The sequence below is a fragment of the Galleria mellonella genome, unplaced genomic scaffold, assembly GCF_026898425.1.
Source record: "Galleria mellonella isolate WM207_F2 unplaced genomic scaffold, CSIRO_AGI_GalMel_v1 utg87, whole genome shotgun sequence".
NCBI classification, from domain to species: Eukaryota; Metazoa; Arthropoda; class Insecta; order Lepidoptera; family Pyralidae; genus Galleria; species Galleria mellonella.
Genome location: NW_026442166.1, coordinates 4,476,814 through 4,493,067, shown reverse-complemented (window position 1 = coordinate 4,493,067; position 16,254 = coordinate 4,476,814). Strand labels below are relative to the sequence as shown.

The 16,254-nt window shown below is 33.3% G+C and overlaps 2 protein-coding genes across 7 annotated transcripts in view; one reads left to right on the top strand and one right to left on the bottom strand.

Annotated features, from left to right (window-relative positions):
- LOC113510427 (protein madd-4) overlaps nt 1-16,254 on the bottom strand; it is a 496,544-nt gene that overhangs the window by 30,121 nt on the left and 450,169 nt on the right. For all 6 annotated transcript variants that reach the window (XM_052902081.1, XM_052902084.1, XM_052902085.1 and 3 more), the window contains 3 exons: nt 14,549-14,791; nt 2,523-2,643; nt 240-361 (listed from right to left, as the gene is read on the bottom strand). In XM_052902081.1, the coding sequence (XP_052758041.1) occupies nt 240-361; nt 2,523-2,643; nt 14,549-14,791 (486 nt within the window). The remainder of the gene's footprint in view (nt 1-239; nt 362-2,522; nt 2,644-14,548; nt 14,792-16,254) is intronic.
- On the top strand, nt 8,933-12,833 carry LOC113510319 (uncharacterized). The gene is made up of 2 exons (XM_052902088.1): nt 8,933-9,771; nt 11,706-12,833. Exons 1-2 carry the CDS (start codon nt 8,965-8,967, stop codon nt 12,159-12,161), a joined length of 1,263 nt encoding a protein of 420 aa, XP_052758048.1. The 5' UTR covers nt 8,933-8,964; the 3' UTR covers nt 12,162-12,833.

Genomic DNA, 16,254 nt, shown 5'->3' with positions numbered 1-16,254 from the left:
GGCTTTAACCATAGACTATTATAAGAACAGGTCTAATCCACCATTTTTCCTAGACTTCCTGCAAGATATTTAATATTGCTGCATTATCTAGACAAGAATTGTTACTGGAGAACATTTCTTTTCGATCAGTCGCTGGTACTTTGAGCTATGTGGCCAGTTCCTTGTCGTTTCAGCTTTCCAATTCCTCAGGCTGTATGACTTAGGCTCTTCTACTAAATAGTTTTTAGAATATTTCTTACCTTGGTGGACAGGGGTGGTCGTTGCATGTTCTCACTCGGTTCTCAGGTTTAGTTAGAGGGTCACACATATACGGAGATGCGTTTTTGCCATCTTCATCGCGAACACACTGGATTATGAGTTCCTTCAAAAAAAAAAAAAACGCTATAACATACTATAAAAAGAAATGGATGATATATTGTGTGGTTGATACATTATGTAAACTTTTTAGATTTTTGCGATTGAAATATGATTGTAGGGGTAAGGAAATTGCTAGCAGTATACTTTGTTAGGTCGATGCCCACGCAGTCTCTCCTAGAAAGCAACGTGGTTAATTCTAGGTGGGAATTTATCACGATGAGGCAATTATGTCTAAAACAAAAAAAATCTTTTTCATCTTAAAAACAAGAAACCCTAACTTGCAACAGGGTCGAAGTATCAGCGAGCTCAGGCGAACATTACTCAGCCTTGAGAACTGGTTTGTGAAAAAAGGGTTGACCTTTTGTATTCTTCCTCTGTTATCGCACGTTATTACTAAAGGTATTTACACTTTTACTAGGGATGGGTAATATAAAGCAATATATATATATATATATATTAGTTACAATATATAGATATTATGGGATATAAATAGACGTTATGGGCCCAGTATATAGATACTGGGCCCATAACGAATATGTTAAAGGAGTGTTATCCAAAAATAATATTGGATAACAAACTTTTAACATATTCGAAAATAGATATCCAATATGGATGATATAAAAAGGGGCGATGACCTTTTATCCGTCTAGAAGAACCCAATATATAGATATCGAATCGGTATCCCATATTACCCATACCTAAATTCTAGTAATCTGGGGGAAAGGGATTGTTATTAATAGGGTTTAATAGCCCCTTTGCTAGCAATAAATATACCCTATTAAGTCGACCTCCACGCGGTTCCTTCTGGAAACTATCGTGACTAATTTATCGTTGAACTCGTCACGATGGGCTAACTGATCTTCCTTTTCATCCTCACCTATCACCTCTCACTGGCACTCCGCCATTTTCACCCATTAAAAAAAGGCTTCTAGTAATCACATAAAAGCTTCACTTTAGCTGCCCGCTAACGAAATGCTTTCTCAATGTATTGGGTTGACTGGAAGAGATCTCTGTCAGAGATAAGTCCACCCTTGCTCACAATATTTATAAATACATTATTTTATATGTAACTTACAAGTGCAATAAAGAATATATATAAAAATAAAATGAGATAATACCACAAATACACTTAATATTCAGTTGTCTAGGATTAAACGTTGATCTGAACCCATTTTGAGGCGTTCAATGAACCGATGTAATTAATGGTTCGAATTTCTGTTTTACGATCGAGTTTTACCGAGAGCTTGCTAATTTATGCTTTATTTGCGAACAGATAACAAATTCATAATGACAGATTGAGAGAGATATGTTCGGAATTTCTCTAAGGGATATGATCTGGAATGAGGCGAATCGACAAAGAACTACAGTATATAGTTTTTAAAGACAACTGAAGTGGTAGGGGGGGAATGGGATTGTTGGTAATGGAGACTGAGAGTCCCATTGCTAGCAATATACCCAACCAGGTTGACCTCCTCGCAGTTCTCCCTGGAAACTATCATTGTTAATTCCTGATGAATTCATTATGATGGGCTAACTGGAGTGTTTTCATTCTCATCTATCACCCTTCACTGGTGCTCCGCCAGCGTATCTCGTTAGCGCAGGCAGGGTTATCATACCATTTTCACCCATCAAAAAAAAAAAAACTGAAGTGGTAGTGGGCCGGCTATGTTTGTTTGTGTGGCATGTCAGCGATAGTGGAGAAGAGAGGTCTTGAAGTAAGTGTACAAAACGATGGAGAATGGGATGCTCTCCTTCTAGGACTGATGATACCGAGAAGACAGGTAAAAATGTGAAAGATGGCGGATGTGACATAGTAGATCATACATAGTGGAAGGTACATATAGTAGAATTATATATAACAATTAATATATACAGATTAAGATGATCATGGTTGGACTATAAACGTAAGTACAGTTGTAATTTAATTTATTTATTTACCTCCATGAATACATGTAGCAAATTATATAAGTGGACATAACACCATAAGGCATTTACTACCAAGTGAGTCATGGGTCGTACAGAGAGTATTGTTTGCGGTATAGAAAAAAGCTAAACAAATAATGTGTAAATACATATTAAACATAAATTAGATATACAGCAGTCTAAATGAATTTAGACTAGTGGTAATCTTTTGACAGTTGTCTGGGCCCTTAACTCTAACATACCTGCACCCCACTGAGACAAGATGCACTACAGCTCGTGTAACCCTTCTCCTTCCAAGAGTAAGACTTGCCAGGCGATCCTGGCGCCACCCTGATGTTACTTGATGATCCGTAGTTCAATGACCTGTTGGAGATAACGTTAGAAATATTAGGTAAAATCAGATTTTCTTTTATATACCTAGTGCTTGTATGTGAAAGTTTATAAAGATGTTTCTTACTAAGATATTTATTCGAATATTTAGTACTAAGATAGGTTATATATCTAAACTTAGAATGTAATTTGTACAGATTCACGTGAACAAAACCGCGGGAAATAATTATATTTCTAGATGTTATTTTTAAATTAGTTTTTTTTACCGCGTTTACTCTTTTTTTTATACAACTTAGAATTACAAACAAGTTGACGGCCCACCTGATGGAAAGTGGTAACCGTCGCCTATAGACATGAGCAGTACCATGGACATAACAGAGTATACTGTTTCGCCCATGTTATCCCCCATTCGTTGCCATTCTTGAGGACTCAGGTGTTATTCCTCTGTACCCAGTAAATTCACGCCATATCCCACCTTTCAAACCGAAACACAGCCATGCAAACACAACTGCTACACGGTAGAAACACGAATGGGACAGAGGTACCCAAGCAATTGACTTTTGTACAAAGTCTCCCTCTGGTAAATACATATATGTATATACATAATACTAGCTTTATATACAATGTATTCTGTGATTAATATTTTATTTCATTCATAATTATATAATTATTAATTTATTTATTTCATTCCATTAATTCCATTACAAAAAAATGTTTGATACAAAAGGCGAAGAACTTAATGCTGTGTAGATTTCTCTACAATTTATTATTTTCCTATATTTATTTATTTATTTAAATTTTAACGCACAGTAAAATTCTATGTAGGTAGGTACATTTGGCGGACTTAACACCGGACGGTGTTCTCTACCAGATAACCATTGGGCAAACAGAGAAATAAGTAGGCGGTGCATTATTGAATAGAGGAAAAATAAAGCAATACCTGACATATTCATATATTATGAACATATATTTAGACTAATATAAACATACACATAATGTATTAAATAAATAAATATATAAAATATTACTATATAAAAACAATTAACTGTAATAGAACAGCAAATAGCAATCTATATAGGGGGGGGGGAAGGAATTGTTAGTAATGGAGGCTGAGAATCCCATTGCTAGCAATATACCCAACCAGGTCGACCTCCTCGCGGTTCCCCCTGGAAACTATCATGGTTAATTCCTGATGAATTCATCATGATGGGCTAACTGGCCTGTTTTCATTCTCATCTATCACCCTTCACTGGTGCTCCACCAGCGTATACCGTTAGCGCAGGCGGGGTTACCATACCATTTTCACCCATGAAAAAACAAAAAATAGCAATCTATGACTCAAACAGAGTAATTATTTCCTTTTTAAATTATTTAAAAAAAAAATAGTTGCTGCTAATATTTTCTACCACTACACAAATCACGTTTAAATCGGATACAATATTAAAAAAGCAAATAAAACATAATGGGTCCCAAATATTTGAATGCTTTCATTGGATTCTATATCGTATTTTTATTTGCATGAAACACGATTGACGTATTTCAAAGCTTTAGACAAACAAAAAATAACATTTGAATTGAAACACAAAAAAGAGTTGACTGACAGATTAACATTATTGTATTATTGGGTATAAAAATTCCACTAAATCCTTATTTATATTATAAATGTGAGTGTAAGTCTGTTTGTTGCCTCGTGATTCAACTAAATGGTCACGAAATTTGGTTTACACTTAGTATTAAAGCTTTTTTTCTTTCAATATAATATTGTGATATTAATAAAGTATTTTTTTTATAACAAAGTCAAATTACCTGACTCGCTTTTTTTGTCAGCGTCCTATATATTTACGCACACAATGTACCTATCTTGACGTACCTATATTTAAATATTTAATACTTAAAATGAATTTTTTCGCATTTTTTTTATACAACTTAGAATGACAAACAATCTGACGACCCACCTGATGGAAAGTGGTAACCGTCGCCTATAGACATGAGCAGTACCTGGACAAAACAGAGTATACTGTTTCACCCATGATACCCCCCATGCGTTGCCATTCCTGAGGACTCAGATGTTATTCCTCTGTACCCAGTAAATTCACGCCATATCCCACCCTTCAAACCGAAACACAGCCATCCATGCAAACACAGCTGCTTCACGGTTGAAACACGAATGGGACAGAGGTACACAAGCAATCGACTTTTGTACAAAGTCTCCTTCTGGTAACAATACCCACTATAATGTAACCAATTTAAAACAATATATGGATGTCAAAATAAAATAGTAAATTTGATATAATCGATCGATTGATGTATTGAATATTGTATGTATTGCTATTGTTGAAATGAAATTTAACTCTTAATTAAAAAAAAAAAAAAATGTGTTTCTTGTCTGTTTTTCTCAGTTGAAATTGCATTCCAAACTGGGCGGTAGATTTATAAAAAATAACTATTTACAAATGTTTATTATTAAGTTTATTTAAATAAAAAATATTTTTATTATATTTTATTATTAATGAAATAAGTTTATTTGTATTAAACAGTTAAAATGTTTAACAAATACCACGTAGTATTAAGTTTGACATCTATTTAATTAATTGCCTTAAGCGATGTAGGTATGCGAATATTTATATTTTATAAAACTAATTAATTAAAATTTAAAGTTAAAATAAAATAAATTAATTAAAATATTAATTAATATGATGGAGCGAATAAAATAATTAAATTAACACTGATATACAGAAATAACATAACAAAATAATGTAAATAAAATTTGTGTTAAAAACATAACATTTACTACATATGTACGGGGAAACATGTACTTATGCTTTTCATACATAACACCATGTATCTAAAGAGATTTATCGAGCAAGAATGAATAGAGATATCGGTAGGGGGCGCCCTAGATGGACGTATGTCGACAATATAGGCGAAGTGCTGAAGAAGGACCAAATTAAAAGTACCCGTAACCGGCGAGCGTGTATGAAAAGATTGATGAATGTGGAGGAAGCAAAAGATGTTTGTTTGAATCGAAGCATTTGGCGTTCCATTGTTTCTGCCTACCCTAATGGGAGACAGGCGTGACAGATACATATGTACATATGTATCATATCTCATGTTTCACGTGAATAATAAATAATAATAACATTTGATATGGAGAAGAATAAGTTTTTTAATCCTGATTGATCAGTGTACTCAAAAAAAGTTAAAAAATAACAGAATTTCCATCGTGTCCTCTGTTTCAAACTGTTTATAATTACTCCTCTCTATCCAAAGGTGGCCTGGAAGAGATCGCTTTCAGCGATAAGGTCGCCCATTGTTTTCTCACTGTGATCATTTCTTGTAATTCTTTGTATCTATAATAAGTTTACTATTGTAATCTTTTGGAGGAAACAATAAAGAGTATCTATCTATCTTTCTACTTAGGTCACTCAGACGAAAGGTAAAAACCCTCTTATAAAAACTAAAACCTACAACAAACCTATTTTAACTATTACAGTGTTTTGTCGCTTTCTTTCAAATTGAGAATTTAGCATAAAAGAAAGAAACAAAACCATTCAATAGCTCAAATAGGTTACTGAGGTGTTTTTATAAATAATTTATAATAAATGTGAAAGTTTGTTAAATTAAGTCAACCATCTAGTGATTAATTAATTGTCAAACAAATTTCCCACTATCCAAATATTTGAATGTTTGTTCGCAAATACAATTAAACAATAAACGGTATTTAAACGATTTGCTAGACTAAAAATATCTAGATAGGGCATCTCATTGAAAACGCGTAGCGAAGAACAATCCGATATTTTTATTCTTGGACTATTGAAATTGTCTTTTTTTTTCAACTTAGAATGACAAACAAGCTGACGGCCCACCTGATGGAAAGTGGTAACCGTCGCCTATAGACATGAGCAGTACCATGGACATAACATAATATACTGTTTTGCCCATGATACCCCCCATGCGTTGCCATTCCTGAGGACTCAGATGTTATTCCTTGCAAACACAACTGCTTCACGGTAGAAACACGAATGGGACAGAGGTGCCCAAGCAATCTACTTTTGTACAATGTCTCCCTCTGTCTTACATGACACGATTATTCAGCGTATGAGTAGAGTATACTCAGAATATTTAGATATTACTCAGTCACTGTGTGTGTTCGGCATAGAACAGCCCACCACTTCCTTTCCCGTAGGTGTCGTAAGACACGACTAAGGGAACTTTTTACCAGAGGGAGACTTTGTACAAAAGTCGATTGCTTGGATACCTCTGTACCATTCGTGTTTCTACCGTGAGTTGCGTTCGCATGGCTGTGTTTCGGTTTGATATGGCGTGGGATATGGCGTGAATTTACTGAGTACGGAGAAATAACACCTGAGTCCTCAGGAATGGCAACGCATGGGGGGTATCATGGGCGAAACTGTATACTCTGTTATGTCCATGGTACTGCTCATATCTATAGGCGACGATTACCACTTTCCATCAGATGGGCCGTCAGCTTGTTTGCCATTCTAAGTTGTATAAAAAAAAAAAACTTATGATCGGGGGATGAGCAGCAGCGCTCCTTTTAAATCATCTCTAAAAGCTTAACTGCGGTTGCCAACCTGCTTGCCAAGCGTAGCAACTACTGGGAAAACTCCCCTTATGGGGAAGACTTATCAGTGGACAGTTAACCGCTGAAATAATAATAATAAAAAAAAATGCCAATGGGAGAAATTTTTAATTATAAGTTTAAAATGGACAATCAATATAAACACAATATTCCCACTTCTATATTGGGTATAGATCGATCATCATGACTCATTATCATTCATGCCTTTATCGATTACCTAGATCGATATCTAAAAGTAGACTCAAATGCATTCGTTATCAGAATTCTTAAAGGACTTCACTTCATTTAATACGTCATGTATGTATATTTAAATTGTCTACGATAGTTATAAATATTATTTAAAAGAAAATAATTATTAATTCATGTTAAAAATAATCCATCTAATCGGCAACGCGCGCGTAATACCTCTGGTATTGCAGACGTTCATAGGCTACGGTAACCGCTTACCATCAGGTGGGCCGCACGCTTGTTTGTCACCTCAATGTTATAAGAAAAAAACGAGGAATATTAATTTTAATTACTTCCAGCACTAAAGATGTTGGTTGGTAACTTTCTCGATGTCTAAAAGTAAATTGAAACATGCATTCGATGACAGATTGTTTTTTTTTTTTTTTTTATACAACTTATAATGACAAACAAGCTGACGGCCCATCTGATAGAAAGTGGTAACCATCGCCTATACACATGAGCAGTACCATGCACATAACAGAGTATACTGTTTTGCCCATGATACCCCCCATGCGTTGCCATTCCTGAGTACTCAGGTGTTATTCCTCTGTATCCAGTAAACATCCATAATATTAATATGTATATTTGTAAAAGAAAGTTTTCAAATCATATTTAAAAATAATTTATCTTATCTTAGGAATTTACAACAGTCTTGAACAGATTGCTCTCAGCAATAAGACCGCCATACTGTACTTAACTGGACAGAAAAACTAACGAACGAGGAAGTCCTAAAAAAAGTAAACGAGAAGAGAACATTGATTAAAATAATAAAGAATAGAAGAGGCAAAATGCTGGGCCACCTTATACGACATGACGATTTTTTTAAGAGCATAATAGAAGGAAAGATAGAGGGCAAAAGAGGAAAAGGAAGACCGAGGATTAACTACATGGGACAGATAAAGGAAACACTAGGCGTCATGTCGTATAGAGAGATAAAGGATATGGCCTGGGATAGAGCTGGCTGGAGGAAGATGCATGAATTAGTTGTACCGACAAGAGGAAACTCTTAAATGAAAATGAATGACTGTACTTATACAACTGTATCGTTACATTTATTAATTGTATTGCTTATTCCCTATATTGTATATTGCAAATAAAGTATACTCATCTATTCTTCATTCATTTACTTACTAGCAATATTTCAATAAAAACTAGCCAAGAAAACGAATTTTAATTTGTTAAAAAAAAATTCCATACCGATCGTTTCCGAGACTACTTTTTTTAAACTCAACGATTCATCTAGCTATTAGATAGTGTATATCTATGCAAATATCCTCAGTTTAACATATATACTTTCATATGAATTTACGCAGCAAAACCACGGTTAACAGTTAGTATTTTTTTTTTTAATTTGGATCTATATGTTACTTTATCATGTAATATTTGTATAAAAAAAGATAAAGAGTAGCAATATCAATCTTTATCGCAAAACCTTATCTCAATCGATCAAGTACTTTAAAAACACTACTTCATACGTCTTTACATTGGTAGCAAGTGCGTTAAATATTGTGGCCAAGCAAAAAATGTCTCTAGATGTCAATATAAGTGAACCAGACGAATTCAACTGCATAGAACTTCACGGTGTCTTAAACGATGTAGCAAAATTAAAATCCATTGATGATTTTAGATATCACGTTGACTTGATCAGCGGGAAAGGAGAAAGTTATGTGGCGAATACTTTCAGAGTTACTATTACAGATGTTGGAAATGAAGGAAACGTTGTTAATGTTATAGTTAAAACATTGGTTAATACGGAAAGACAAATTTTATTTCATAAATTACACGAACGAGAAGTGGCAGTTTATAAACATATTGTGCCAGTGTTTAATAAAATACATGACAATAAAAATAATAAATTAGGCAATAAAATAGTTTTGCCTGAATGTTTGTTGTCGTGTGCAGAGACAAAAAAAGAAGTGATCATATTGGAAGATTTGATAGAAGATGGATGGTCACCTGATGTTAGACAGTCGTTACATGAAGAATTGGATTATACAAAAGTACATACTGTTATGACAGCGTTAGCAAATTTTCACGCTCTATCTTTTATATTCGAAAAGTTTTATCCAGAAGAATTCGTCGAAGTGAAATCTCAGTTTCAGGATCTCTTGTATGATGATAATTTTCTCAGTAAAACTAAATTAGTAAATTACATGTTCGACTCATATGATTCGTCATTGAAGCTAGTCAATGATGTTGAAGCTAAAGAGAAATTATCTGTGATAAAACCGAAAATATTAGATATTTTGAGGGCATATACGAAACCTGGCAAATATAACGTACTTTGCCACGGTGACTGTTGGATCAATAATATGCTTTTTAAACACAGGGTAAGTGAATGATAATAATTTCATCATCATCATCATCATATCAGCCTTTAACTGTCCATTGCTGAACATAACGCTCTCTTAGGGGGTTTTGTCAGTATTTTTCACGCTTGGCAATTAGATTGGTGATTAGAGATTTTTTCAGAGAGACGTTGCTGCCCATCCCTAGCCCCCCCTTAGTCGCCTCTTACGACACCCACGGGAAAGAAAGGGGTGGCCTATTCTATACCGGGACCACACGCTTAGTTATCTCGAGATGTCTATGAGTTATCTGTTATCAATTAAACTACGTATAAATATTGAGATATGAAAATCATATAATGATTAATTAGTAATTAATTATTAATAAAATATGATTTTAAGGAAATTAATTAATTATGTCTATAGGCGAGAATTACCGCTTTCCTTCAGGTGGGCCGTCAGCTTGTTAGCTATTTTAAGTTGCATAAAAAAGAATTACACAGGGTATAGTCCTTACTAATACAAGTGAATGTGAGTTGAGTTGCCCGTATAGTCCCGGCATAGAATATGCCACCCCTTCCTTTCCCGTGGGTATCGTAAGAGCCGACTAAGAATGGGCGAGGAATGAGCAGCAATGTCCCTCTTGAAACACCTCTAAAGCCTAACTGCGATTGCCAATCTGCCTGCCAATCGTGGCAACTACTGGCTAAACCCCCCACGGGGGAGGCTAATGTTCAGTAGTGGACAGTTAAAAGCTGATATGATGATGATTGTTATGTTGTGATGATGATGTTTGTTTATTATCACTAGGTACATTAACAGCTTGACCAAGGTTTATGAAATTTGGTATACATTTACCTGATAGAAGGGGTATAGTCTACTATTTATTGTATTCGATTAATACGTCCCAGTTATACGGACGAAAACGTGGTTAGAAGCTCATTATAGTGCATACATACCATATCTGTCACGCCTGGCCCCCATTGGGGTAGGGAGAGACAATGGAACGCCAAACGTTTCAAATCAAACAGGCCTCTTTCGCTTCCTCCATATTCATCAATCTATTCATACACGCTTGTTGGTTACGGATACATATTTATAAATGAACAGTATATTATAATAGTATTAAAAATGAGGAAATTATTTTGTAATTTACACTAAATTTATTTATTTATTTAAATACTTTTGTACATTCACTTATAGAAATTAGGTTATAATAAAAATGTACATAGGTGGACTTATCCTTTAATCCTCTGACCGGCCATCCCGCGATTTCCGCGTGCAGTATCCACTAGTTTAATTTTACGCGTCCCGCGATTTCGACGTGCTCGCATTTGTTATGTTTATTGACGTTGTTATCCCGTGATCTTTGTTTTGCTAGATTGATATTGTTTCTCAGAATCTCGCTAAGTAGCTAAATACTCGTGTTGCTATTTGTTGTCAAAGCGATGTGCGAAAAATTTGCGAAAAAAAAAACGCGGTCAGTGGGTTAAAGGGATTTCTTTCTGTCAACTTTGAGAACCCGAAAGGAGTAAATGTTTTTGGGTTTGTATATAAAGCATAACATATATGGTGCAAAAATAATATGATAAATAATAGATTATCAGTATTTTTTTTTTTTTTTTATACAACTTAGAATGGCAAACAAGCTGACGGTCCACCTGATGGAAAGTGGTAACCGTTGTCTATAGACATGAGCAGTACTATGGACATAACAGAGTATACTGTTACGCCCATGATACCCCCAATGCGTTGCCACTCCCGAGGACTTAGGTGTTATTCCTCTGTAACCAGTAAATTCACGCCATATCCCACCCTTCAAGTCGAAACACAGCCATGCAAACACAACTGCTTCACGGTTGAAACACGAATGGGACAGAGGTACCCAAGCAATCGACTTTTGTACAAAGTATCCTAACAGAGTCTAGTAACAGAGTATATATAAATAAAATTATTTGTTACTTATTTATTTTCAGAGAGACAAATCAACTCGAGTATGTTTCATCGATTTTCAAGCAGTAAGATATGCCAGTCCAGTGACAGATATAATTTACTTTTTATATCTTTGCACAAATTCTAGATTCAGATCTGAACACTTTGTGAAACTAAAAAGTGAATATTACGATACTTTAAAATCAACTTTAACACTATACGAATTAGATGTAAATTCGCTTTATCCGATTGAAGATTTCGAAAAGGAAATCAACGACGCAATGCAGTATGGTTTGATAATAGCTATGGTGGAATTAAAAGTTGTAAACACTCTTCTTGAAGATGAAGTTATGGTAGAAGAAGGTGATATATTACCAGAGACAACAGTACACGAAATGTTAGATGAAACAGATTTGTTGCAAACAAAAATCAATGATGTAGTACAAGAAGCAGTTAAAAATGGCGTTTTGGATAAACTTTTAAATAAAATTACAAAATAGAATCAATAATAATAAATATTATCTAGTTAATATATATTTTTTTAAAGTAACATATAGCTTTCATCATTATATCAGCCTTTAATCGTCCACTGCTGAATACAAGCCTCCCCCTTTGGGGGATCTGCCAGTAATTGCCACGCTTGGCAGGCGGATTGTCAACCGCAGTCAGGCTGTTTAAACAGATGTTTAAGAGGAACGCCTATCCCTTGCCCGCCCCTAGTCGCCTCTACGACACCTACGGGAAAGGAATTATGGCCTATTCTATACCGGGACTACACGGCCATAGCTTATGTTACCGGTTGATAATGTAGTTAAGTATTTTCGTTCGTTCATATTCTATTCATTCTTTTGGACGTCTCGGAAAAATACATACAATTTTTCGTAATGTATTTTTCCGAGATTATAAATTCTTGCGATTATGGAGTCCTTTAAAGGCTAGGGCAATGCAGAATCTATTATGTGAATTTTAAGTTTTCATCTCATTTTATTTTGACTTTTGGAAGCTTCTGATACACTTCTATTGCGCTTTTATTTGTATTAAAAAAATCATTAAAATATTGTAATACAATCAGTTTAGAATCGAGTTTAAAGGCGAGTTTATTTATATAAAATAGATTTACATACATACATAGGTACATATAGAGAGGCGTGACAAAAAGAGAAAATTTCAAATCTATAAATTTACATATAATATTATTTATATCTACAATTATAGATAAAATATAAAACATTGATTCTAATGTATTGATATTTAAATTTTTTTTTCTTTGCAATTTCGTCTGTATATTTTATGTATATATTTTTAACAATTTAGATACCGATTCTGTTAATTCCTTTTGAAAACTACTCCAGTATTGGTCTCGTAAAAAGTTTATAATGTTTTAAGAGCGTTCATAACTTTATTTCACCAAAGTATGGCGACATCGCAGTTGTCTGTCAATTTATAAAAAGCATTAAACAATTTTCAATGTTTCTGATTGGTTATTTAAAAAGTTCTCCGCTAGCAAACTAAAACTTTAATAATGCAATAATATTCTTATTAAGTTGTTAGTGTAAATTTTGATTTTGATGGAAAAAAATATATTCGAAAAATTCCGAAGTAAAATAAGACTACTTCTTATGTGCAAAGTTTTTACTAGTTTAACAAAGTTGTTACTCTAATGCAAGACAGGCGTGATAGGTATGTATGTATTTTATGATTAACTTTTCGGTTCGTTAGTAGACCCTTTTTAAATAATAATAAATCATAAACGCTGAAAAATATATTAAATAATTTTTATGATTAACAGATAATTGCGACATTGCTACACTCCAATAAGTTAAAGTTATAAACGTTTTTAAGGTATCGCTTTTCTTTACTGAGTAAAATACTGCACAATGCGAAACTGAATCTATTTTTGTCTGCTCTGCATTCTAAATTTAAATATTTAATCTAATCTGCCTACAAAATATCTCATATATTTTTCTTTTGCGTGTTTTATTCGTTAAAAAAATAGTCAGATTTGTCTGCTTTGCATTCAAAATTTATATATTAAATCTAATTTACCTACAAAATATCTAATATATTTATCATTAGCTCGTTTTATTCGTTTTAAAAAAGAATAGTCAGATTTGGTTGCTCTGCATTCTAAATTTAAATATTCAATCTAATCTGCCTACAAAATATCTAATATATTTTTCTTTAGCGCGTTTTATTCGTTTTAAAAAAAGAATAGTCAGATTTGTCTGCTCTGCATTCTAAATTTAAATATTCAATCTAATTTGCCTACAAAATATCTAATATATTTATCATTAGCTCGTTTTATTCGTTTTAAAAAAGAATAGTCAGATTTGGTTGCTCTGCATTCTAAATTTAAATATTCAATCTAATCTGCCTACAAAATATCTTATATATTTATCATTTTATTCATTTTAAAATAGAATGGTCAGATCAATGTCACTCTGATAATTAAAAATATGTATATTTTGATGGAATATATATTTAGTAGTAAAAGATATTTAGACAGAAGGAATATCAGAAATTTTGAATCTAGTTAATATCAATTTGTGACGTATATATTTCCTATTCTTGCGGATATTGTCAATGAAAAATTGTAATTAATTACAAAAACTTATACACTAGTAAATTATAACAGAGGCAGGCTATACTGCAAGCACATTATAGAAGAGAGATTTGAAGTCGCACCAAACTAAAGGAGCATAGTTCCTTTCGTTGTTAATTGGAGGTTAAACTTGGAAGTTAATTAGAGCAGCTCGGTTAAAGCCACCGTTTTGCCAGCTAACTTTGATTTCAATAACACAGAAGGTACTGCAATAGTCTACACGTTTTGCTAAGTTTATCTTACAAATGTAATCGAATAAAAAGAAAGAAATAATAATAAACTTACCTATCTGCACTGCTATATGATGGTACGCTTGAATCTCCAAATGAAGTGCCATAAGCCATAGAACATGGTTCCATAACGCATCTCTCAGTTTCTTCGGCAGGCTTGGGGCCCATACATTTACTGTCTGGCAGTTTAGCAATAGTTCTGCTGAATTCTAGAAAGATCTTGCAGTGCACTTCTTTCTTTTTCCATCCTTCACCGCATGTAACACTGCACGGCCCCCATTCATCGTCTTTGATGTAACTATTAAAACAAATGTTTGGTTTATAAACTTTTTATAAGCAAATTGCTAAACGGAAAAATCTATGCTAACAAAATCTATTGAAGATTCACACAATGGTATAGAAATCATGCGGGGTGCTTAGGTTCTAATAGAAAAGGGTCTTAATCGTTAATTCTGGCTGGTTTATGTAGAAGTATATGCACCAGTGTTTTTGTTATGTGGTTTGTTATCCGCCAATTGTATGCCATTCACCTGGAAATCTGAACACAGAAATGTTAGCTTTATATTTAACGTAATAAGATCTAAAGTGTTTTTACTGTCTAAATTGACAAATTTTTGAAGAAAAATATCGTAGCCAGTGTCAGTGTGTGCCAGAAAACTGTAAAGTTTCTCGGAGTATTGGAAAAGTGTAAGCAAAACAAAATAATGCAAGACAAATTCTCATAGTGTGGTCATATGTGCAAGGAAATTTAAACTTTATGTGCAGTGCATATAGAGTAGAAAAAGGCAAGTCAAGTATCGTAGAGTGAGACAAATGGTCCGTGAAGGGTAATGATTTGAAGGGTTCGTGTGATAAGGGACTCGTGCATACAAATTTGGACTTCAATCTTTGAGTGAGGTTCGCTGTTGTTATCTAGACATTTCTTCATATACACATATTCTGTATACATATCTTGCTTCGGTCTAAGGGATTCTTAGTAACGCTCAGGAATTCAGAATCTATAACGTCCATCAATATAATGATGCAATTGTTCAAAAATGTTCAATGATTTATAAACGATCTTTATATGTTTCAACCTAAAAATACATTTTTATTTTTACTAAAATATATTTATCATTTTTATAATAATATATTTTGTAAATAAATGTTACACATAAACGTTAGTTATTGTAAATATTATAATACATTTACAATTTATATTACACAATCAAAATAAAATATATTCGCTTATTTTATTCGTATTTATAAATAATTGCCTTGTCAAATGTTGACAGGTTTATTATAAGAAAACATTATTGTATTATGTAAATGTATCTGATCGAAACATTTCCAATTAAAGGGAACATTTTCGAACAAACTACAAACAGTGAGGCAGTATATTATACTAGGACTACCTGCACAGGGTACGTGTAAATGGTAGGGTAATGTCATTCCTTGTAAAAGATGTGTGATGTTTTCGAATTTAAAAGTGAAACCTTTAAAAATCTGTATATGCAGGTACAATACCTTACATACAACCAGCCACACGCAAAGAATATTTTGTAATTGCTGAAAGAGACAAGAACAAAATACTCTGAGCTATTTGAACATACAGGGGGAATTCAATAATAGTAACTATTAAAATATGTAAATAACAATTCAATTAGTAACATATATAAATAAATTAATCATAAGTTAAATGAAATGTAATTAAATGTATTTATTTTTGTAATTTAAATTTACCTATCAGTAAATTACATTTATTTATAATTTATTTGTTCG